Below are 17,194 nucleotides of genomic sequence, written 5' to 3' on the forward strand. Positions count from 1 at the left end.
GGCAAACTGCATTCTCCTGAGAGAAGAGACATTTCTCGCCCGCTTCAGTCTGTTAGATGTGTATTTAGCTGCAGTGTGAAATTATTTCAGCTGCTTTTAAATCAAGATCCTGCACATAATCTGCTCCGGGGAAGCATTATGCAGGATTTTTTTTCAAGCTTATTTCATTTTCTGTTCCATATCACGGCCATAACCATATAACTGTTTAATGCAGCATAAAACGGCACTTACGCATAAAATAGGAAACATCACATTCTGGTCAAGGAATTTGTGTCTATACAGTAGTTTATGGTAGGTTAACCCCTTCCTGCATATTGACGTAAATGTACATCCATTTTTTTTAGTACATGTCTGTGTACAGATTCTAATTTAAACTGATTAACCCCAGAAGCTGTGGAAACTATTGACCATGGCAACTAGATTGTTATAGGATAGAGTCTCCTTCTGACAAACTGCCACTGCAATTGGACACCTAACAAAAGCCCCGAAGCCAGCCATGGCTGTATGCCTGTTAGGTTATGCCATATGCCATTGGATTGTAATCGTGTGCAGCTGTCACTATCGGTCCTAGAGCCCTGTATCGGGATCCCCTGGAACCCAATATAAAAGGTGTAGTCAGTAATGAGGCTGTTGCTTGCAGGAGTGGGCGGTCACGGGCTGTACCCTATATCCTGCACACCTCCGCACAGCAGACCCGGCCTGAGCCCCAGCTGACTGAGCTCATCCAGCATCATGATGTGTGCACTGCGCACATGCAGCCTCTTGTCTTCTCCCCCCACCATCTGGTACTAGTGCGCGGAACAGGACTGGAGGTAGTTCACAACTTGGGACCACAGGACCCGTCAGTTACCTCACCAGCCTCACAGCCATATATATATGTATACACACACAGTGCCCAACTGCCCACCGACCAGACCACTGACTCCCTGGTGTTTGTTGAGTTTCCTCTCAGAATCTTCTTTCTGAAGTTTGCCTGTGCATAAAGTGATCCAGCTATAAGCAGACATGCCATTCAGGAGCATAGAAAAGCTAGGAGAGAATTTCTGACCTAGCTTTTCTATGCTCCTGAATGGCCTATCTGCTTATAACTGGATCACTTTATGCATCGGCAAACTTCAGAAAGAAGATTCTGAGAGGAAATTCAACAAACACCAGGGGGGTGTTATGTACCAACATTAGCTATACACAGGAGGATTTAAAAAAATAAATAAAAACCTGATATGGCCTGATTTAACATATATGTGTAATCATGAGAACTCCTAAAGGCATGGCTTCTAGACTAACATAGTATCTTAACCTGAAACATTCTTACCATGTATGACTTCTTGCTGTTTGATCTCATGAGGCTTAAGTCCTTGTAAAATATCTCTGCTGACCAGCTGCTGCCAGTTGGGAGGATCCATCTCCAGGTCTAGATCATGGAGCTCGTCCTCACTCTGAGTGTCTCCAATGCCCAAGCTGTCCAATCTGAAATGGGAACATAAAGAAATGATTCCCCACTTGAAGTGCCCAGATAGCCATGGGTAATAACTACACCTCCACTGTGGAAGCCACATAATGCGCATGTAAATTTATTTTGTAACATGTAAAATGTAACATGTCAGCCAATAGTGATGTGAGCGCAGCCTAAGAGGTGGTTGTTCAGATGGGGCATCTCCTTTATTAGCGGTACTAATAAAAATTAAGAATGGTAACAACCAATGCTGTGACTATTTGCTCTTCCATTAACTCTTCTGCTTTTTTTCCCCTTACAAATCCATTTTCTCTTGCTATAAAATAATTACAATTGCAGCCAACAAAATTACTCACTTTCGTGAAAGTTTTGGGGTGCCATGTTCGCTGAATCTGGTGATAAATAAAAATGGAAAAAGTAGACTTCCAATTAATTTCCACACAAATGCTGACTAAAACAAGTTATTTACTAACATTTATAGCCAGAGCTTCCCCCAAAGCTTATGACAAAAATAGCATTTTATGTCAAGATTTACAAAAATGAAGAAGCTGGCGGGACATCTAAAACAAATTTTCCCATGCAATCAAAACTTATCAATTATTGCAGTGGTGGGACGTTTACTGATCACTGTATGAATGGGGCAGCAGTCGGTCATGTGCCCTGTCACTCGATTCAAAGTCTAAGCTGCCTATGTTATTGGGGCGGGCTGTAAAGCATATCACTAAATGCTGTTAAGAAGGCAAGATGGCAAATATGCAAAACATTTCTTTTAAGGTTCGAGATTTTTCAAGAGTCAAGTACTAGAATATTCTAATCTGTGCATATAAAACAGAAATCAGAATGAGATAAATCACTAGATGATAAAGGACTTCATTTTCAACAGAGAGAACTAACTTTCAGTCTTGGCAAAGACTGGTTGTTTGCCCAACATTAAAGGGGTACTCCGGCGCTTAGACATCTTATCCCTATCCAAAGGATAGGGGATAAGATGCCTGATCGGGGGGGTCCCGCTGCTGGGGACCCCTGTGATCTTGAACGCAGCATCCCAGTTAAAATCAGTCCCCAGAGCATGATCGCTCCAGGTCTGATTACCAGCAACCACAGGGCCGGCGGTGTGTGATGATCTTAACTGGGGTGCAGCGTGCAAGATAAGATGTCTAAACGCCGGAGTACCCCTTTAATGAAAAGCTTTTTCCCCCCCACAACAAACAACTTCTACATTCAAAACAATAAGTACCGATCAGAATCTTTCACTTCTTCCTGCAAAAGGTCCAAAGGAGAACATGGGAAGTCAAACATGGAACCTGAAGTCCGTGAACTTCCATCGCAAGAGTCTGTGGAATGAGACCCTTCTGTGCTGAATTTCATGCCTAGTTATATAAAAATAATAATAATAATTATATATTTAATATACATTTCTCTATTGTAAGAATTTTGATGACCCCGGGAATACCCAAGTTACTCCTATAACAGAGTTGTGCACTCACCTCCTTCCAATTCCCTAATGCCATCTGGGGAACTATAAGCTGAAGCACTATTAGGAGGAGGAGAAAAAGGGCTGAATAAAGACTCATGTCCGTCCACAGAGCCACCACTAGAACGCAGTTTGCTCTCTGCCGGCTCAGGGCTGCTGGATGATGATGTTGATAAGTGCTTCGAGTGTTTCTGCATTTGCAAAGCTCTAGAAACTAGAGAAAATGAAAAAAGTTTCAATGGCTAATAAAAAAAATATATGTTCACCACCATTTTCAAGATTGTACTAAAGTCATTTACATAAAAAGTTCATCCACATTGTAAAATGTAGGCTATAGTTTTACTTGTCAGATGTAAAAGCAAGACCAATGGAGAAAAGAGATGTTTCCCTGAGACATCACCCGCAGACAAAGTATCTTAAAGAGTAACTGAAGTTCTGGACAGAGATTTAACATTAATGAATGTATGAATAAATAAATAAATAAATAAATAAATAAATAAAAAGAAATGCTTTATAAGAGTCACAGACAGCGTGTTTTGATGGTCCTAACGAAGCAGGTTTGACCCTCAAAGCGCACTGTCCTGACTCTAATAAAGTATTTTTATTTATTTAAATTTATTTTAAACCTGTCTGGAAATTCAGTTACTGTTTAAATGGAACCGGTCATCAGGTTTTACCATATAACGAAAAGCAATACTTATATATGGTAAAATCTTCTTCCTCACCATCCCCGCGAGTCGGCTCTGTAAGTAGTCCCCTGGGTGGGGTGCTATACTTGCCCAGCTCTGTATGCCTGGGCTGTAATCACACTCCCTCAGCATGATTGACAGCCCTTCCTTAGCAGACGGAGCAGAGATGATGTGGGCGCTGACGCTAATTTGGGTGGGGGAGGGGTTGGATTTTTTTTTTGCCATAAATGTCTTATAGATGATGGTCACCTATCACAATAAAACAGAGTCCTGTGTCACCCGTTGTGCATATTAAGATGGTCCATGGCTACTATAAAGAGGGTGGGTGTTTAAAGCCGGGGGAATCTTTTATAGCCTACAGGAGTTACAGAAAATGGCGACATAGATAGAAAATGAAACAAAAACAAACAAACAAACAAAAAAACAAACAAACTGTAAACTCACTGCAACCAGGGACCTGGGCTGTGTACACCCGACACAAGTGACATAATATATCAAAAATAGGCATAAAAAATGCTGAATTCATGCACCAGCAAGTTATATTGTGATATATATATATATATATATATATGTGTATGTTTTCATTCATTCATATTTTTTTTTTCTAAAATTATATACCATGCTTTTATATATTTTTATATTTAAATCCATGCATTTTCCCTTTCTTTTAAGCCCATTTATTTATTCACCATACATATATCTACCAGTCATATCATGCATCTGTCACTTTGTTCATGTCTAAACTATGTTTGTTTACAAAAACTTGTTTCATTATACCGTATATACGATCATTGACATATATATTTACTATCTATCTACTATGCATGAGTTACTTTATCCATGTCATTTTATACTATGTGATAATAACTTGCTTCATTATACCATATATACAACCAATAACTCTCTGCAAAATCATTTACACTACACTTAAATTTACATCCACTCCAGGTTTTACCCATGAGCCTCCAAAAGTATGTGGAGGTAGTGATTCACTGCAGGTGTTTTACAGCACCCATTAAGAATCCTATAAATAGACTCTAAAGCACATCTATTGCTTACATCACTGAGGAAGAGCCCAGTAGGCTCGAAAGACGTTTCCGATGACCACTGATCAAGCTTCACACTTCTACCCAAGTGTTCCAACAAGCCTGCCATAGCTTGATCCACGGACCATCCACCTGATTCCACTCACACACCATCAGTGAGTACACTATTCCACGAGGATTCATACAACAGAAAGCTAGGCTACCACTTGCCAGGGGCGGGGTTTGTCTGTCTGCAAGCAGACTCCCCCGTCTATAGTCAGCACGCTGCTGCTGCGGGACCTGTGGCCTGAAGATTTTCACCTCCCTGGTGCCAAAGTGGGTGAGTTAACAGATTAGCGCTGAAGAAGTGGGCACACTGCCAAGGTGCTCCAGCGCTGCTCTTACAAACTAAGAAAAGTTAGATTTTGATCACATCCCGTGGATTACAAATACAAATACTATCAACTGTCGACATTGTTTTAGAAGTGTATTTTGCATTTTATATTTACCTTTTTAAACCATTATAGTATACTGTCACACACCGGAGTGGAGTGCCGGCATCCACTCTGGTGATATTATATTGATCTCATTAGCTGCTAATAAATACCTTTTAAAACTTAAAGTCACTGCTACCTCTTACTTTTGGGAGTTTTAGGCTCTATTTAAATTTTTTTTTTTTTTTATTCCATGACATGACATGATCTACAGTTCTATTACACTTACCATAATATTACATATGCCTACATAAGTCCTTGAGAACCAACACATTTATTCTATATATTTCTTGTTTGCCACACATTTGTTTGTCAAAACCTGGTGTAGCCACTAGGGGGTCTACACCGTGATGGATTCTTGGACGACCCAGTAGATTGAGCACACCCACCACTGTTTTATCTTTAGGATATATTAATATTATGATATAAATAGGGACAACTTTACAGCTGTAAACAACGCCCCCTTAGTAAGTGTACAGAACATGAAACACACATTGGGGTAGTAGGTTGCAGTGAGCAAACTGGTGCTATGTTGGAAAGAATCTCTGATGTTTGGTATATATAGTTGTGAATTAATTTGGATACATGGCTAATATAGTGTTATTACTTGGTAGTGGAAGTTCACAATCGTTATTGATACCTGGGAGCATTAGTTCTATTCATTACATTATCTTTATTATAATACCAGAATTTCATATAGGATTGGGTCTCTATTACAGCCACCGAAGTGTTTGTCTTGGTTCCCACTTTGCCCCTCTAGTTGCCAATGTGAATGTTTTAATATGAATTAATAAAGTTTCAAGTTTAATGTGGAATAGCGGAACTATATTTTTCCAGAAGCACCCCTATATTCGTCCAGAAGCACCCCTGTTTGTCCTGTCCGTTGTCTCCCTGCAGTGTCACCCGGTGAATAAAGTCGTCTCAAGCATCTTTGGTGAGTGCCACGGTCTTTTCTCTCTCCTTGGAGTTTGTCTATACTGTGCTGTACTGGATCCGTGTTGCACCACTCTATTTCGGACTGTCAGCCGGTGAGGAATCAGCTGCTTGTTAATTTACCCCGGAGGAGTGTCTGCAGTGCCGAGGTTTTCTCTTATGTTGGGAACTATATTTTTTGTACAACACGTATGTCTTGGTCTTAGTAAAAATAATTTTTGATTGCACCAAAAGGAACAGATGGAAATATGTGGTCACATAGGTTTAATAAGCATTGTTGTCCTGTGGGACATTTGTGTATACAGTGGTCCCTCAAGTTACAATATTAATTGGTTCTGGGATGACCATTGTATGTTGAAACCATTGTATGTTGAGACCAGAACACTATGGAAACCTGGTAATTGGTTCTAAAGGCACCAAAATGTCATCCAGAAATAGGAAAAAGTGAGAATTAAAGAAAAAGAAGTAGATAACTAATATAGATACAGCAAATCCTTACATATAAAAGTAAGAAAGATCTGCTGGGAGCTGTAAATCACTTTCTATGTCAGTGTTTCCCAAGCAGGGAGCCTCCAGCTGTTGCAAAACTACAACTCCCAGCATGCTGGGAGTTGTAGTTTTGCAACAGCTGGGGGCACTCTGCTTGGCAAACGCTGGTCTATGTAGAGGACAGGAGCTTCTTCGGGGTCCTGTACAGTACACACAGTGTCCTAAAAAAGTAATGGAGTCGCCCTCACCTGGTGTCCAAAGGAGCAGCTAACCCTGGTACAAGTAAAGTGTACAGAACATGTAATTCCTCCCTGTACTGTAAGGGGCGCTACCAGACATCAGTCAGTGCATGCACTTCAGTAATACAGGTGTTTTACCAGTGAATGCTCATTCTGATTGGTCGGTTCTTCCAGCTACTGACACGTTTCACAGATCTGGACTGTCCGTAGCATTGTATGTTGAATCTGGTTTCAACTTACGATGGTCCAGAAAAGACCATTGTATGTTGAGGCCATTGTAAGTTGAGGGATCACTGTAATCACATTAAACATGCCTGCAGGCAGTTTACTACAGAGCAGAAGGAGCTAAGCAGATTGATATATAGTTACAAGGGACAATATTCAGTATAACATTTTGTCGGCCCTACAAAGTAGTTGACAGCTATCTCTTTAAGCGGGATCATACAGTGAAATATGTCAATCATTACGTAGGGCCACCCACTAAACTTCTATGGATAGAAAAATTTATAAAATATATATTTTAGTAGAAAAATATTCCATAAAATGTGTATCTGTTCAGCTTATCCTGCTCTATATCATGATACCCACAGACAGGACAATATGTACAAGCTGACAAGTTCCCTTTAAGAAGAATCACACTTACTTGCATTACTGTCTTGCCGGCTGGGCCGTCGCGGAGGGCCTAAGATGCTGGACAGTCCTCTGCGTTTCCACTTTTCCTCTCCTTCCTTATCCTTTTTCATGCTCTGCTACAAAAAGTAAATACATTTCTGTTTTGTTAGAAAACTTGTTTTTATGACTTTAGTTCATTTCATAGATATTAGAGTCTCTACAGTGCTGTGCCGTACACTATACAGCAAGTGAATATTTATTCAGCGACATTGCTAAAGGAGATCAAGTTAAATCACATAAACCTTACAAAATGGCATTAATTTTACTCTATATTTGCTTTTGCAGTAAGGAGCCTGGGGAATACACAGAAAACGTAAGGAAAAAAAAAAAAAGTTGCCAAGATGTGAGTAAAGAACGACTCAGAAGTGGCCTAATTGTGTTAGCAAATCTAAATCCTCTTATTCCGTTTAATAAAGCATGATAATTGTCTTCCCCTGAGTTGTAGGTATGAAGTGCACTGGAATCTGTAAATTTCAATTTGTGGTTCAAAAATAAAAATAAACATACAAATCAGCTTTTAGTTGAAAAATGCAATTATTAGGCCATGTTCACATGCAGATTTTCTTTCTTCTTCTTCAACACGTGTTTTGAGGTATGAAAACTGCATGAATCTACCTCCCTTTAATATGTAGTAATTATTATACTTTTTTTTTATTATAATATCCTGAATCAAGGCAGATTGTGCGTCATATAGCCTGGATGCAGATGAGCCTTACTGAATGGGGTTAAATCTTGACCACACATGCTGGGAGTTGTAGTTTTGCAACAGCTGGAGGCACCCAGGTTGGTAAATACTGGTCTAGAGACAAGTTGTGAACTAGCTAAGGCTGAATTCACACCACGTTTGGGGCATAAGGCAGCCGGATCCAGCAGGGGAATTTCAAAACCGCCTCCTGACGTATCCTTGCCGGGCTTGTGCCGTACCATTCATTTCAATCAGGTGACAGGTCAACTAGTGACTCCGGTCAGCTCATTTTACCACCATATATAATTTTTGAACCCCTGCTGGATCCAGCTGCTGTATGCCCCAAACGTGGTGTGCATGTAGCTTGAGAGAGAAACAAACATATTCCCTAGCGTCTGTAGCAGCACAATAATGGTTAACAATCCCCCCTGTGAGCTGGCAGGAAATGTGGAATTTTTAATAATTAAAACACAACACCTTGCAGTATAAATGGACCTTTCCTCTACACCTCATTGAGTTTTGTTCATCCTGTGAGCAGGACAATGTTTTACCTTCCTCCTATTTGTGTCTCCCCCCCCCCCCCCACCCCTCCTTTACACTGAGGTCCGCCCCTGGCTGGTCGCAATCAGAGCTCAGCACTGTGGCTTACAGTGTGATAGTGAGTCGGCATCCTGCTCCAAGGAGCGCACCGGCACTCCAGTGTATTATCTGCACGCGTGACGCCGCTGACGGCAGAGGGGGTGTGGCTACAGTCCGGACGACGTTACAGGTATCCTTTTCTATGCTGCCTTTCTTAGCCTTCTGCTTACTGTGGTTAAGACAGCAGTAGTGGCTAGGTATAATTATTATATATATATATATATATATATATATATATATATATACACACACACACACACACACACACACACACACACACACACACAAACAGTCATGGCCATAAATGTTGGCAACCCTGAAATTTTTCAAGAAAATGAAGTATTTCTCACAGAAAAGGATTTCAGTAACACATGTTTTTCTATACACATGTTTATTCCCTTTATGTGTCTTGGAACTAAACCAAAAAAAGGGAAGAAAAAAAGCAAATTGGACATAATGTCACACCAAACTCCAAAAATGGTCTGGACAAAATTATTGGCACTTAATATTTGGTTGCACACCCTTTGGAAAAAAATTACTGAAATCAGTCACTTCCTATAGGCATCAATAAGCTTCTTACACCTCTCAGCCGGAATGTTTCACCACTCTTTCTTTGCAAACTGCTCCAGGTCTCTCTTATTGGAAGGCGCCTTTATCCAACAGCAATTTTAAGATCTCTCCACAGGTGTTCAATGGGACTTAGATCTGGACTCATTGCTGGCCACTTCAGAACTCTCCAGCGCTTTGTTGCCATACATTTCTGGGTGCTTTTGACGTATGTTTGGGGTCAATGTCCTGCTGGAAAACCCAAAATCTCGGACGTGAACCCAGCTTTCTGACAATGGGCTGTACAGTGCGACCCAAAATCCGTTGGTAATCCTCAGATTTCATGATGCCTTGCACACATTCAAGGCACCCAGTGCCAGAGGCAGAAAAACAACCCCAAAACATCATTAAACCTCCACCATATTTCACTGTAGGTACTGTGTTCTTCACTTTGTAGGCCTCATTCTATTTTCGGTAAACAGTAGAATGATGTGCTTTACCAAAATGCTCCATCTTGGTCTCATCTATCCACAAGACATTTTCCCAGAAGGCTTTTGGCTTAGTCAAGTTCATTTTGGCAAAATGTAGTCTTGCTTTTTAATGTCTCTGTGTCAGCAGTGGGGTCCTCTTGGGTCTCTTACCATAGCACTTCATTTCATTTAGCTGACACTGATGCTCCCTGAGCCTGCAGGACAGCTTGCATATCCTTGGAACTTGTTTGGGGCTGCTTATCCACCATCTGGACTATCCTGCATTGACACCTTTCATCAGTTTTTCTCTTCTGTGCATGCCCAGGGAGATTAGCTACAGTGCCATGGGTTGCAAACTTCTTGATAATGTTGCGCACTGTGGACAAAGGCAAATCTAGATCTCTGGTGATGGACTTGTAACTTTTAGATTGTTGATATTTTTCCACAATTTTGGTTCTCAAGTCCTCAGACAGTTCTCTTCTCCTCTTTCTGTTGTCCATGCTTAGTGTGGCACACACAGACACACAATGCAAAGACTAACTGAACTTCTCTCCTTTTTATCTGCTTCCAGGTGAGATTTTTATATTGCCCACACCTGTTACTTGCCCCAGGTGAGTTTAAAGGCGGATCAAATGCTTCAAACAATCTTATTTATCCACAAATTTGAAAGGGTGCCAATAATTTTGTCCAGCCCATTTTTGCAGTGGTGTGACAATGTCCAATATGCTTTTTTTCCTCCCTTTTTTTTGGTTTAGTTCCAATACACCAAAAGGGAATAAACACGTGTATAGCTCAACATGTGTTACTGCAAATCCTTTTCTGTGAGAAATACTTCATTTTCTTGTAAAAATTCAGGGGTGCCAGACATGCGTCTTGCCTCCTGCTGACACCAGCTAAAACTGATTACCTCACTTTCAGTGGCCGGGTATATCCTGCCAAGCTGACTTTTTTTTTCCATGTGTCAGCGCCTCCTAGTGGCTAGAGCATATACCCATCAGTATAGGTGTCCCCTAATTAAGAGCGACCGAGAAAACCAGGTTATTTGCTGTTCACATCAGAGGCACCTTAAATGTTCTTGCAGACAGCTTAAACCACCAGATGACTATTCCAGGGGAATGGTCCCTGAATCAGGACATATTCCTGAAGATTGTGGATCTCTGGGGAATGCCAGTCATAGACCTTATGGCCAACAGGTTGAATGCCAAACTAACAATGTTTTGCTCCCTTTATGCAGAAGATCAACCCTTTGCAATAGATGCAATGTCAATTTCCTGGAATTTCAGTCTAGCATACATATTTCCTCCCATATCGATGATTGCGAGACTGCTCACCATGACAAGACAAGACAAGAGGGGGCAGTGGTCATAGCAATAATACCTTTCTGGCCGAAGAGAGCCTGGTTTCCACTCCTCAAGACCATGAGTCAAGGGATTTACTGGGAACTTCCCTTACAGAGCAACCTAGTGTCTCAGGGGTTTCAGTTATGCTACAACCTGAGATCCCTTCATCTCACAGCCTGGAGGTTAGTAGGCCCCCTTTAGAGGCTAGAAGTTTTTCTGATCGTGTCTGGAATACTCTGTCTCACTCTAGGAGTATATTGACTAACAAGACTTATACCAGAGTTAAAACAGTTTGTTGTTCTTGGTGTATAGAAAGGGGTTTTAATCCTTCTTACCCAACTAGACCTCAGATTCTTGAATTTCTCCAAGACTGTTTTGAAAAGGGACTATCAACCAGTACGATTCCTGTTCAGTCTATCTCCAGAAAAAAATTGTGTAACTTCCAGTAGGTTAAAGATGTTCTAAAAGCCTTAGATAGACTTAGGCCCAAAAGAACCCTACCGCTGGCATCTTGGGATTTTTCTTTAGTGTTGAAACAGTTATGTGAACAACCCTTTGAGCCGCTGGAAGATTTTGCTATAACATTTCTTTCTTTCAAGACTGCTTTTTTGCTGGCCATTACCTCAGCAAACAGAGTTGGAGAATTACAGGCCTTAGCGGCTGAAGAACCTTATTTATCTTTTAATTCAGACAAAGTATTATTAAGATTCCTTCCTTTCCTCCAAAGGTTCCTACTTTTCCTAACATTAATCAGATGATTACCCTTCCTCAGTATTCTCCTCCTGCTGAAGAGGATGTTCAAACTGACTACACTAGGCTTGATGTAGAAAGATGTTTGAAGATTTAGGTTGACAGAACAAAGGAGTTCAGTAAAGACAAGGACTTATTTATTTATTTTCAGGGAAATAAAAGAGGACAATCCGCATCCAAGGCAACAATATCCAGATGGATTTCAGGTTGTATCAAAGAAGCCTATACAAGCCAGGATTAACAACCACCCGAATTTGTCAAGGAACTATCGACTAGAGCGACAGACGCATTTTGGGTAGAACGGAATGAAGTGCCTTTGGAGCAGATTTGTGCCAGCGCAGCTTGGTCCACGCCAATAACTTTTTTTCAGACATTATAAGTTTTTTGCTTGGAGAAAAAACACGATTTGTTAAATCAGTCTTGGGCTCTGTAAAGACTATACACCCACCAAGGGATACTACTAACCAAGTCCCATTATTATGCTGCTGCTGACCCTAGGGAAGATAAGATTTAAGTAGTTAATCTATTTTCCCTTAGTTTGTCAGCAGCACAATAATTTGTGTTTTTCCCTTTTCAATTACTTTATAAACAACTCAATGAGGTGTAGGGAGAAGGTGTATTTATACTGCAAGGTGTTGTGTTTTAATTATTAAAAATTCCATAGGTCCTGTCAGCTCACAGGGGGGATTGTTAACCATTATTGTGCTGCTGACAGACTAAGGGAAAACAGATTAACTACTTAAAATCTTATTTTATAGGTTCATAAATGTCAGATTTCCTAAAATGAATTGTCAGGTTACCTATACTCCTATACCTCAAGGCAAAATAGCATAGAGGGGGCCTTGAACTCATGATATATAGTTTTCTACGATTTGACTTGGTATTTTCACATAAAAGGTCAAGTACAAGCTGCCAGAACAGACAGAGAAAGCCTGTGGGTCCTGCGCTCTCCTCCTTCCCCCACACACAGATTTACAACTCTTTTCTCTATGTGTTAATAGAGGATAGAATAGAAAAAAAAAAAGATAGCCTGACAAGGAGAATTGTAAAGAAAAAGCCACATTTACCACTGACCAAGATGAAACAGGATAGAGGAGGAGTGCTCGATACCTTTTAAAAACATGGCAGCAGAGATGGAACTATGGGGCTACTCAAGCAGTTCAAGGAAAGATTTTGAATGTGGTCGGTGCAAATGTCATCATGCTGCAGTGCAATGATCCAAAGCATACATCCTGGGTTCATGTCAGAGAATCTGTTGCACATTGCTCAACTTGATATAGAAAAATAATCGCACAAAAAAACAGCAAAATTTTCAAAATGATGGGTACCTTTGCAGAGCATGATAGGTCTCATTATAAGTCAATTGGGTCAGGCTGATGCCACTGTTGATTACTGTGTGACAGATTAGACACCAAGTCATCAATGGAAACTACACAATAGAGCCTTAAAGAGTAGCTATCATTAACTAAACTTTTCCTAATCCCCCTCCTCATCTGTCCCTGACACTAACTATCCCTATCTCTGTATTTATTTTAATGTAAAACACAAATACCTTTTTAACCCCTTAACGACCACGAACGTAAATGTACGTCCTGGCTTGGCTGTACTTCGCGCACCAGGACGTACATTTACGTCCTGTGTATGACCATGAGCATCGGATCGGTGCTCGTGTCATACACGGCAGGTTGCTGATAGCAGCCGGGGACACGCCGGTAATGGCCAACATCCACGATTGCGCGGATGTCTGCCATTAACCCCTCCGACACCGTGATCAGTACAGATCACGGCATCTGTGGCAATGCGCATGTTAAAATAGATGATCGATCTCCCGCAGTGCTGCCGCGGTGATCCGATCATCTGTAATTGCGGACGGAGGTCCCCTCACCTGCCTCAGTCCGTCTCCCGAGAGATCGAGCAGACCAGAGCAGGAGATAGCCGATAATACTGATCAGTGCTATGTCCTATGCATAGCATTGAACAGTATTAGCAATCAAATGATTGCTATAGATAAGTCCCCTATGGGGACATAAAAAGTGTAAAAAAAAAAAAAAGTGCAAAAATAAAAAGTAAAAAAAAGTGAAAGATCCCCTCCCCCAATAAAAATGAAAATTGTCTGTTTTACCCATTTTACCCCCAAAAAGCGTCCAATTTTTTTAAAATAAAAATATTTGGTATCGCTGCGAGCGTAAATGTCCGAACTCTCAAAATATAATGTTAAAAAAATAAATAAAAAAAATAAGTCCAAAATGCTGCTTTTGTCACATTTTATTTCCAAAATTTTTTATAAAAAACGATCTAAAAGTTTTATACATGCAAATGTGGTATCGATAAAAAGTACGGATGATGGCACAAAAAATTAGCCCTCATACCGCCCTATATACGGAAAAATGGAAAAAAAGTTATAGGTGGTAAAAATAGGGAGATTTCAGATTACTGATTTTGTACAAAAAGTTTTAGATTTTTTTAAGCGGTACAAAAATATAAAAGTATCTAGCCATGGGTATAATTTTAATCGTATTGACCCACAGAAGAACACATCATTTTTACCGTAAATTGTACAGTGTGAAAACCCTCCAAAATGTGCAAGATTGTGGTTTTCATAAAAATCTCCTCCCTAAAAAAAAATATTTTTTTTTGGGGAGGGGGGGTTTCCACCGTACATTTTATGGTAAAATGAGAGGTTTTATTACAAAGTACAATTGGTCATGCAAAAAACAAGCCCTTATATGGGTCTGTAGATGGAAATATAAAAGAGTTATGGATTTTAGAAGGCAAGGAGGAAAAAACGAAAATGCTAAAATAAAATTGGGCTGGTCCTTAAGGTGAAAATGGGCTTGGTCCTTAAGGGGTTAAAAGAATCTTCGGTAGCTCAATGTTTAGCTGTGTGCGAGTGCAGGAAGTCGGCCGGCTTCCGCCCATCTTCCTGTATGCTCACGCGCTGCAGGGAGATGCAGGGAGTGGGGATATTTAAATTATGAGCGCCGCGCTTGCACTGTGCTCACTCTCTGCCTGTTTCATATACAGGCAGAGAGCAAGGTGAGAACGCGCATTCCGGACTACACTGGGCCATGCTGCCCGTCCAGCAGTGGTCCGTACGTGCCCGACGTGAGGGGGGAATGATTCCTGGACCATGTAGGGTGACACCTAGTGGCCAGGATTTCAAATGTAAATTAAAGAGTGAAAGAGAGATTTTTTTAAATGACATATTAGAAACAATTTTATTTAGGCATAATCTATTTAATAAAAAAAATTATGTTTAATGAGAGTACCCATTTAAAGGAGATCTGCAGTGTTTGATGCTTATCACCTATCCACAGGATAGGGGACAAGTGCCTGATCAAGGAGGGGTCCGAACATCGGGAACACATGGTAAAATGAGGGTGCGTGTGTGCGCGTGTATACCCCGATATACCCCCAGGAAAGGCAGAGGGAGAGAGGCCGTCGCTGCCCGCTTCTCTCCCCCTGCCTTTCCTGGGGTCTAGAGCGCTGCTGTCGGCCCTTCTCACCCCCTGGTTATCGGCGCCGCTGCCCGTTCTGTCCCCCTGACTATCGGTGCCGGGGGGACAGAAGGGGCAGTTGCCTCCCCCCATCCCCGGTGGCATAATTACCTGAGTCGGGTCTGCGCTGCTGCAGGCCTCAGTCGTGCGTCCCCAGCGTCGTTGCTATGCACGGCGCACTGACGTCATGCGCCGCGCCGTTCAGCGCATAGCAACGACGCCGGGGACGCACGCCGGAGGCCTGCAGCAGCGCGGACCCGACTCAGGTAATTATGCCACCGGGGATGGGGGGAGGCAACGGGGCAGCGGCGCCGGCAATGGGTGCCGCTGCCCCTTCTCTCCCCCTGGCTGTCGGCGCCGCTTCTCTCCCCCTGGCTATCGGCGCCGGCACCGATAGTCAGGGGGACAGAACGGGCAGCGGCGCCGATAACCAGGGGGTGAGAAGGGCCGACAGCAGCGCTCTAGACCCCAGGAAAGGCAGGGGGAGAGAAGCGGGCAGCGACGGCCTCTCTCCCCCTGCCTTTCCTGGGGGTGTATCGGCGTATAACACGCACACAGACTTTAGGCTAAAAATTTTTGCCTAAAAATTGCGTGTTATACGCCGATAAATACGGTATATATATACATATATATATGTAATATCTCTTTTTTGATGTTTTCATTGATGACATGGTATTTTTAATTACTTTATGTTTTTCTTTACTTTATGTTTATAACAAAACCTTTCAATAAAAAAATAAAAATAAAAATTCCTTCAGATATTATCAAAACATCTTTTTAAACAGCGACACCATCAAAGCACTCATTACTGGCCAATTTAGTGGTACCCTAAAGTCCGATTCCTCAAACCCTCTCCTCATGCCTGGATAGTGCTCAGTGATTTGATGAAACCACTACTAGCAATTTAATATTTAAATGCTTAGGTGACTTTTGGCAATACAGAACAAAGGCTTGTTTTCCAATTGGCTGAACAGCCATGTATCCAACGCTACAAACTGTCAACAAGTATATTGACAAATCAGACACTGGGTAAGAACACCTGCCGATAGGACTTTCTTTACCTTGATTTTTGGTAGGAATCCAATACGTCCACGTCTCTGTTCCAGGATTCTTGGTTCTTTAACTTTCACACCAATGTGCTTCATGTAGGTCAGGATAACATACTGTATAGTGCCACTGCACAGAAAAACAAAGAATAAAATTAGTATACTATTAAAGAAATAAGTTTAGAAAACTAAACGTCTTACACTGGACTTAAACATCAAGTAAAAAGTACCTACAGGCACACACTCTAATCTGATTTAACATTGGGGTAGAAAGATACAAGTACCCACATACCATACTCACCTGCTCTGATCCTCTGCTGAATGAGGTGGGTCAACCCTGTAGCCAGAAATTGGCTGAGCAGGCCGTTCCCGCACCAAGGAAACATTGCCAGAAGCAGAAAGAAGCAGAGAGGAATAGAGCAGGAGAGTATGGTTTATTTAGATTTGCAGCACCAGACTAATTTATTACAAAATCAATAAATTGTCCTTGGAAAAACTCCTTTAAACGCATATGTAACCAAAAAGCCTTAACACGTGTACACAAAAGCCATGTAAGACTAGGGCAAGTTAGTGTTTCAGGCACCAAATATTAATAAAAAGGTACCCAATTACTAACTGGCAAATGCTGGATATATATATATATATATATATATATATATATACACACACACATACACACACATTTCTCTGTAAATAGTAGCGGCAATTGTTCTAAAGGCTGAGAACAAAATCCAGAATAAACAGAGGCATGCT

General features: G+C 41.3%; 1 protein-coding gene across 9 annotated transcripts in view; it reads right to left on the reverse strand.

Moving 5' to 3' along the window:
• ARHGEF12 (Rho guanine nucleotide exchange factor 12) overlaps positions 1-17,194 on the reverse strand; it is a 213,876-nt gene that overhangs the window by 75,819 nt on the left and 120,863 nt on the right. For all 9 annotated transcript variants that reach the window (XM_056541899.1, XM_056541904.1, XM_056541903.1 and 6 more), the window contains 6 exons: positions 16,457-16,571; positions 7,440-7,545; positions 2,941-3,141; positions 2,691-2,823; positions 1,810-1,845; positions 1,313-1,467 (listed from right to left, as the gene is read on the reverse strand). In XM_056541899.1, the coding sequence (XP_056397874.1) occupies positions 1,313-1,467; positions 1,810-1,845; positions 2,691-2,823; positions 2,941-3,141; positions 7,440-7,545; positions 16,457-16,571 (746 nt within the window). The remainder of the gene's footprint in view (positions 1-1,312; positions 1,468-1,809; positions 1,846-2,690; positions 2,824-2,940; positions 3,142-7,439; positions 7,546-16,456; positions 16,572-17,194) is intronic.

This window comes from Hyla sarda, chromosome 10 (assembly GCF_029499605.1).
Source record: "Hyla sarda isolate aHylSar1 chromosome 10, aHylSar1.hap1, whole genome shotgun sequence".
NCBI classification, from domain to species: Eukaryota; Metazoa; Chordata; class Amphibia; order Anura; family Hylidae; genus Hyla; species Hyla sarda.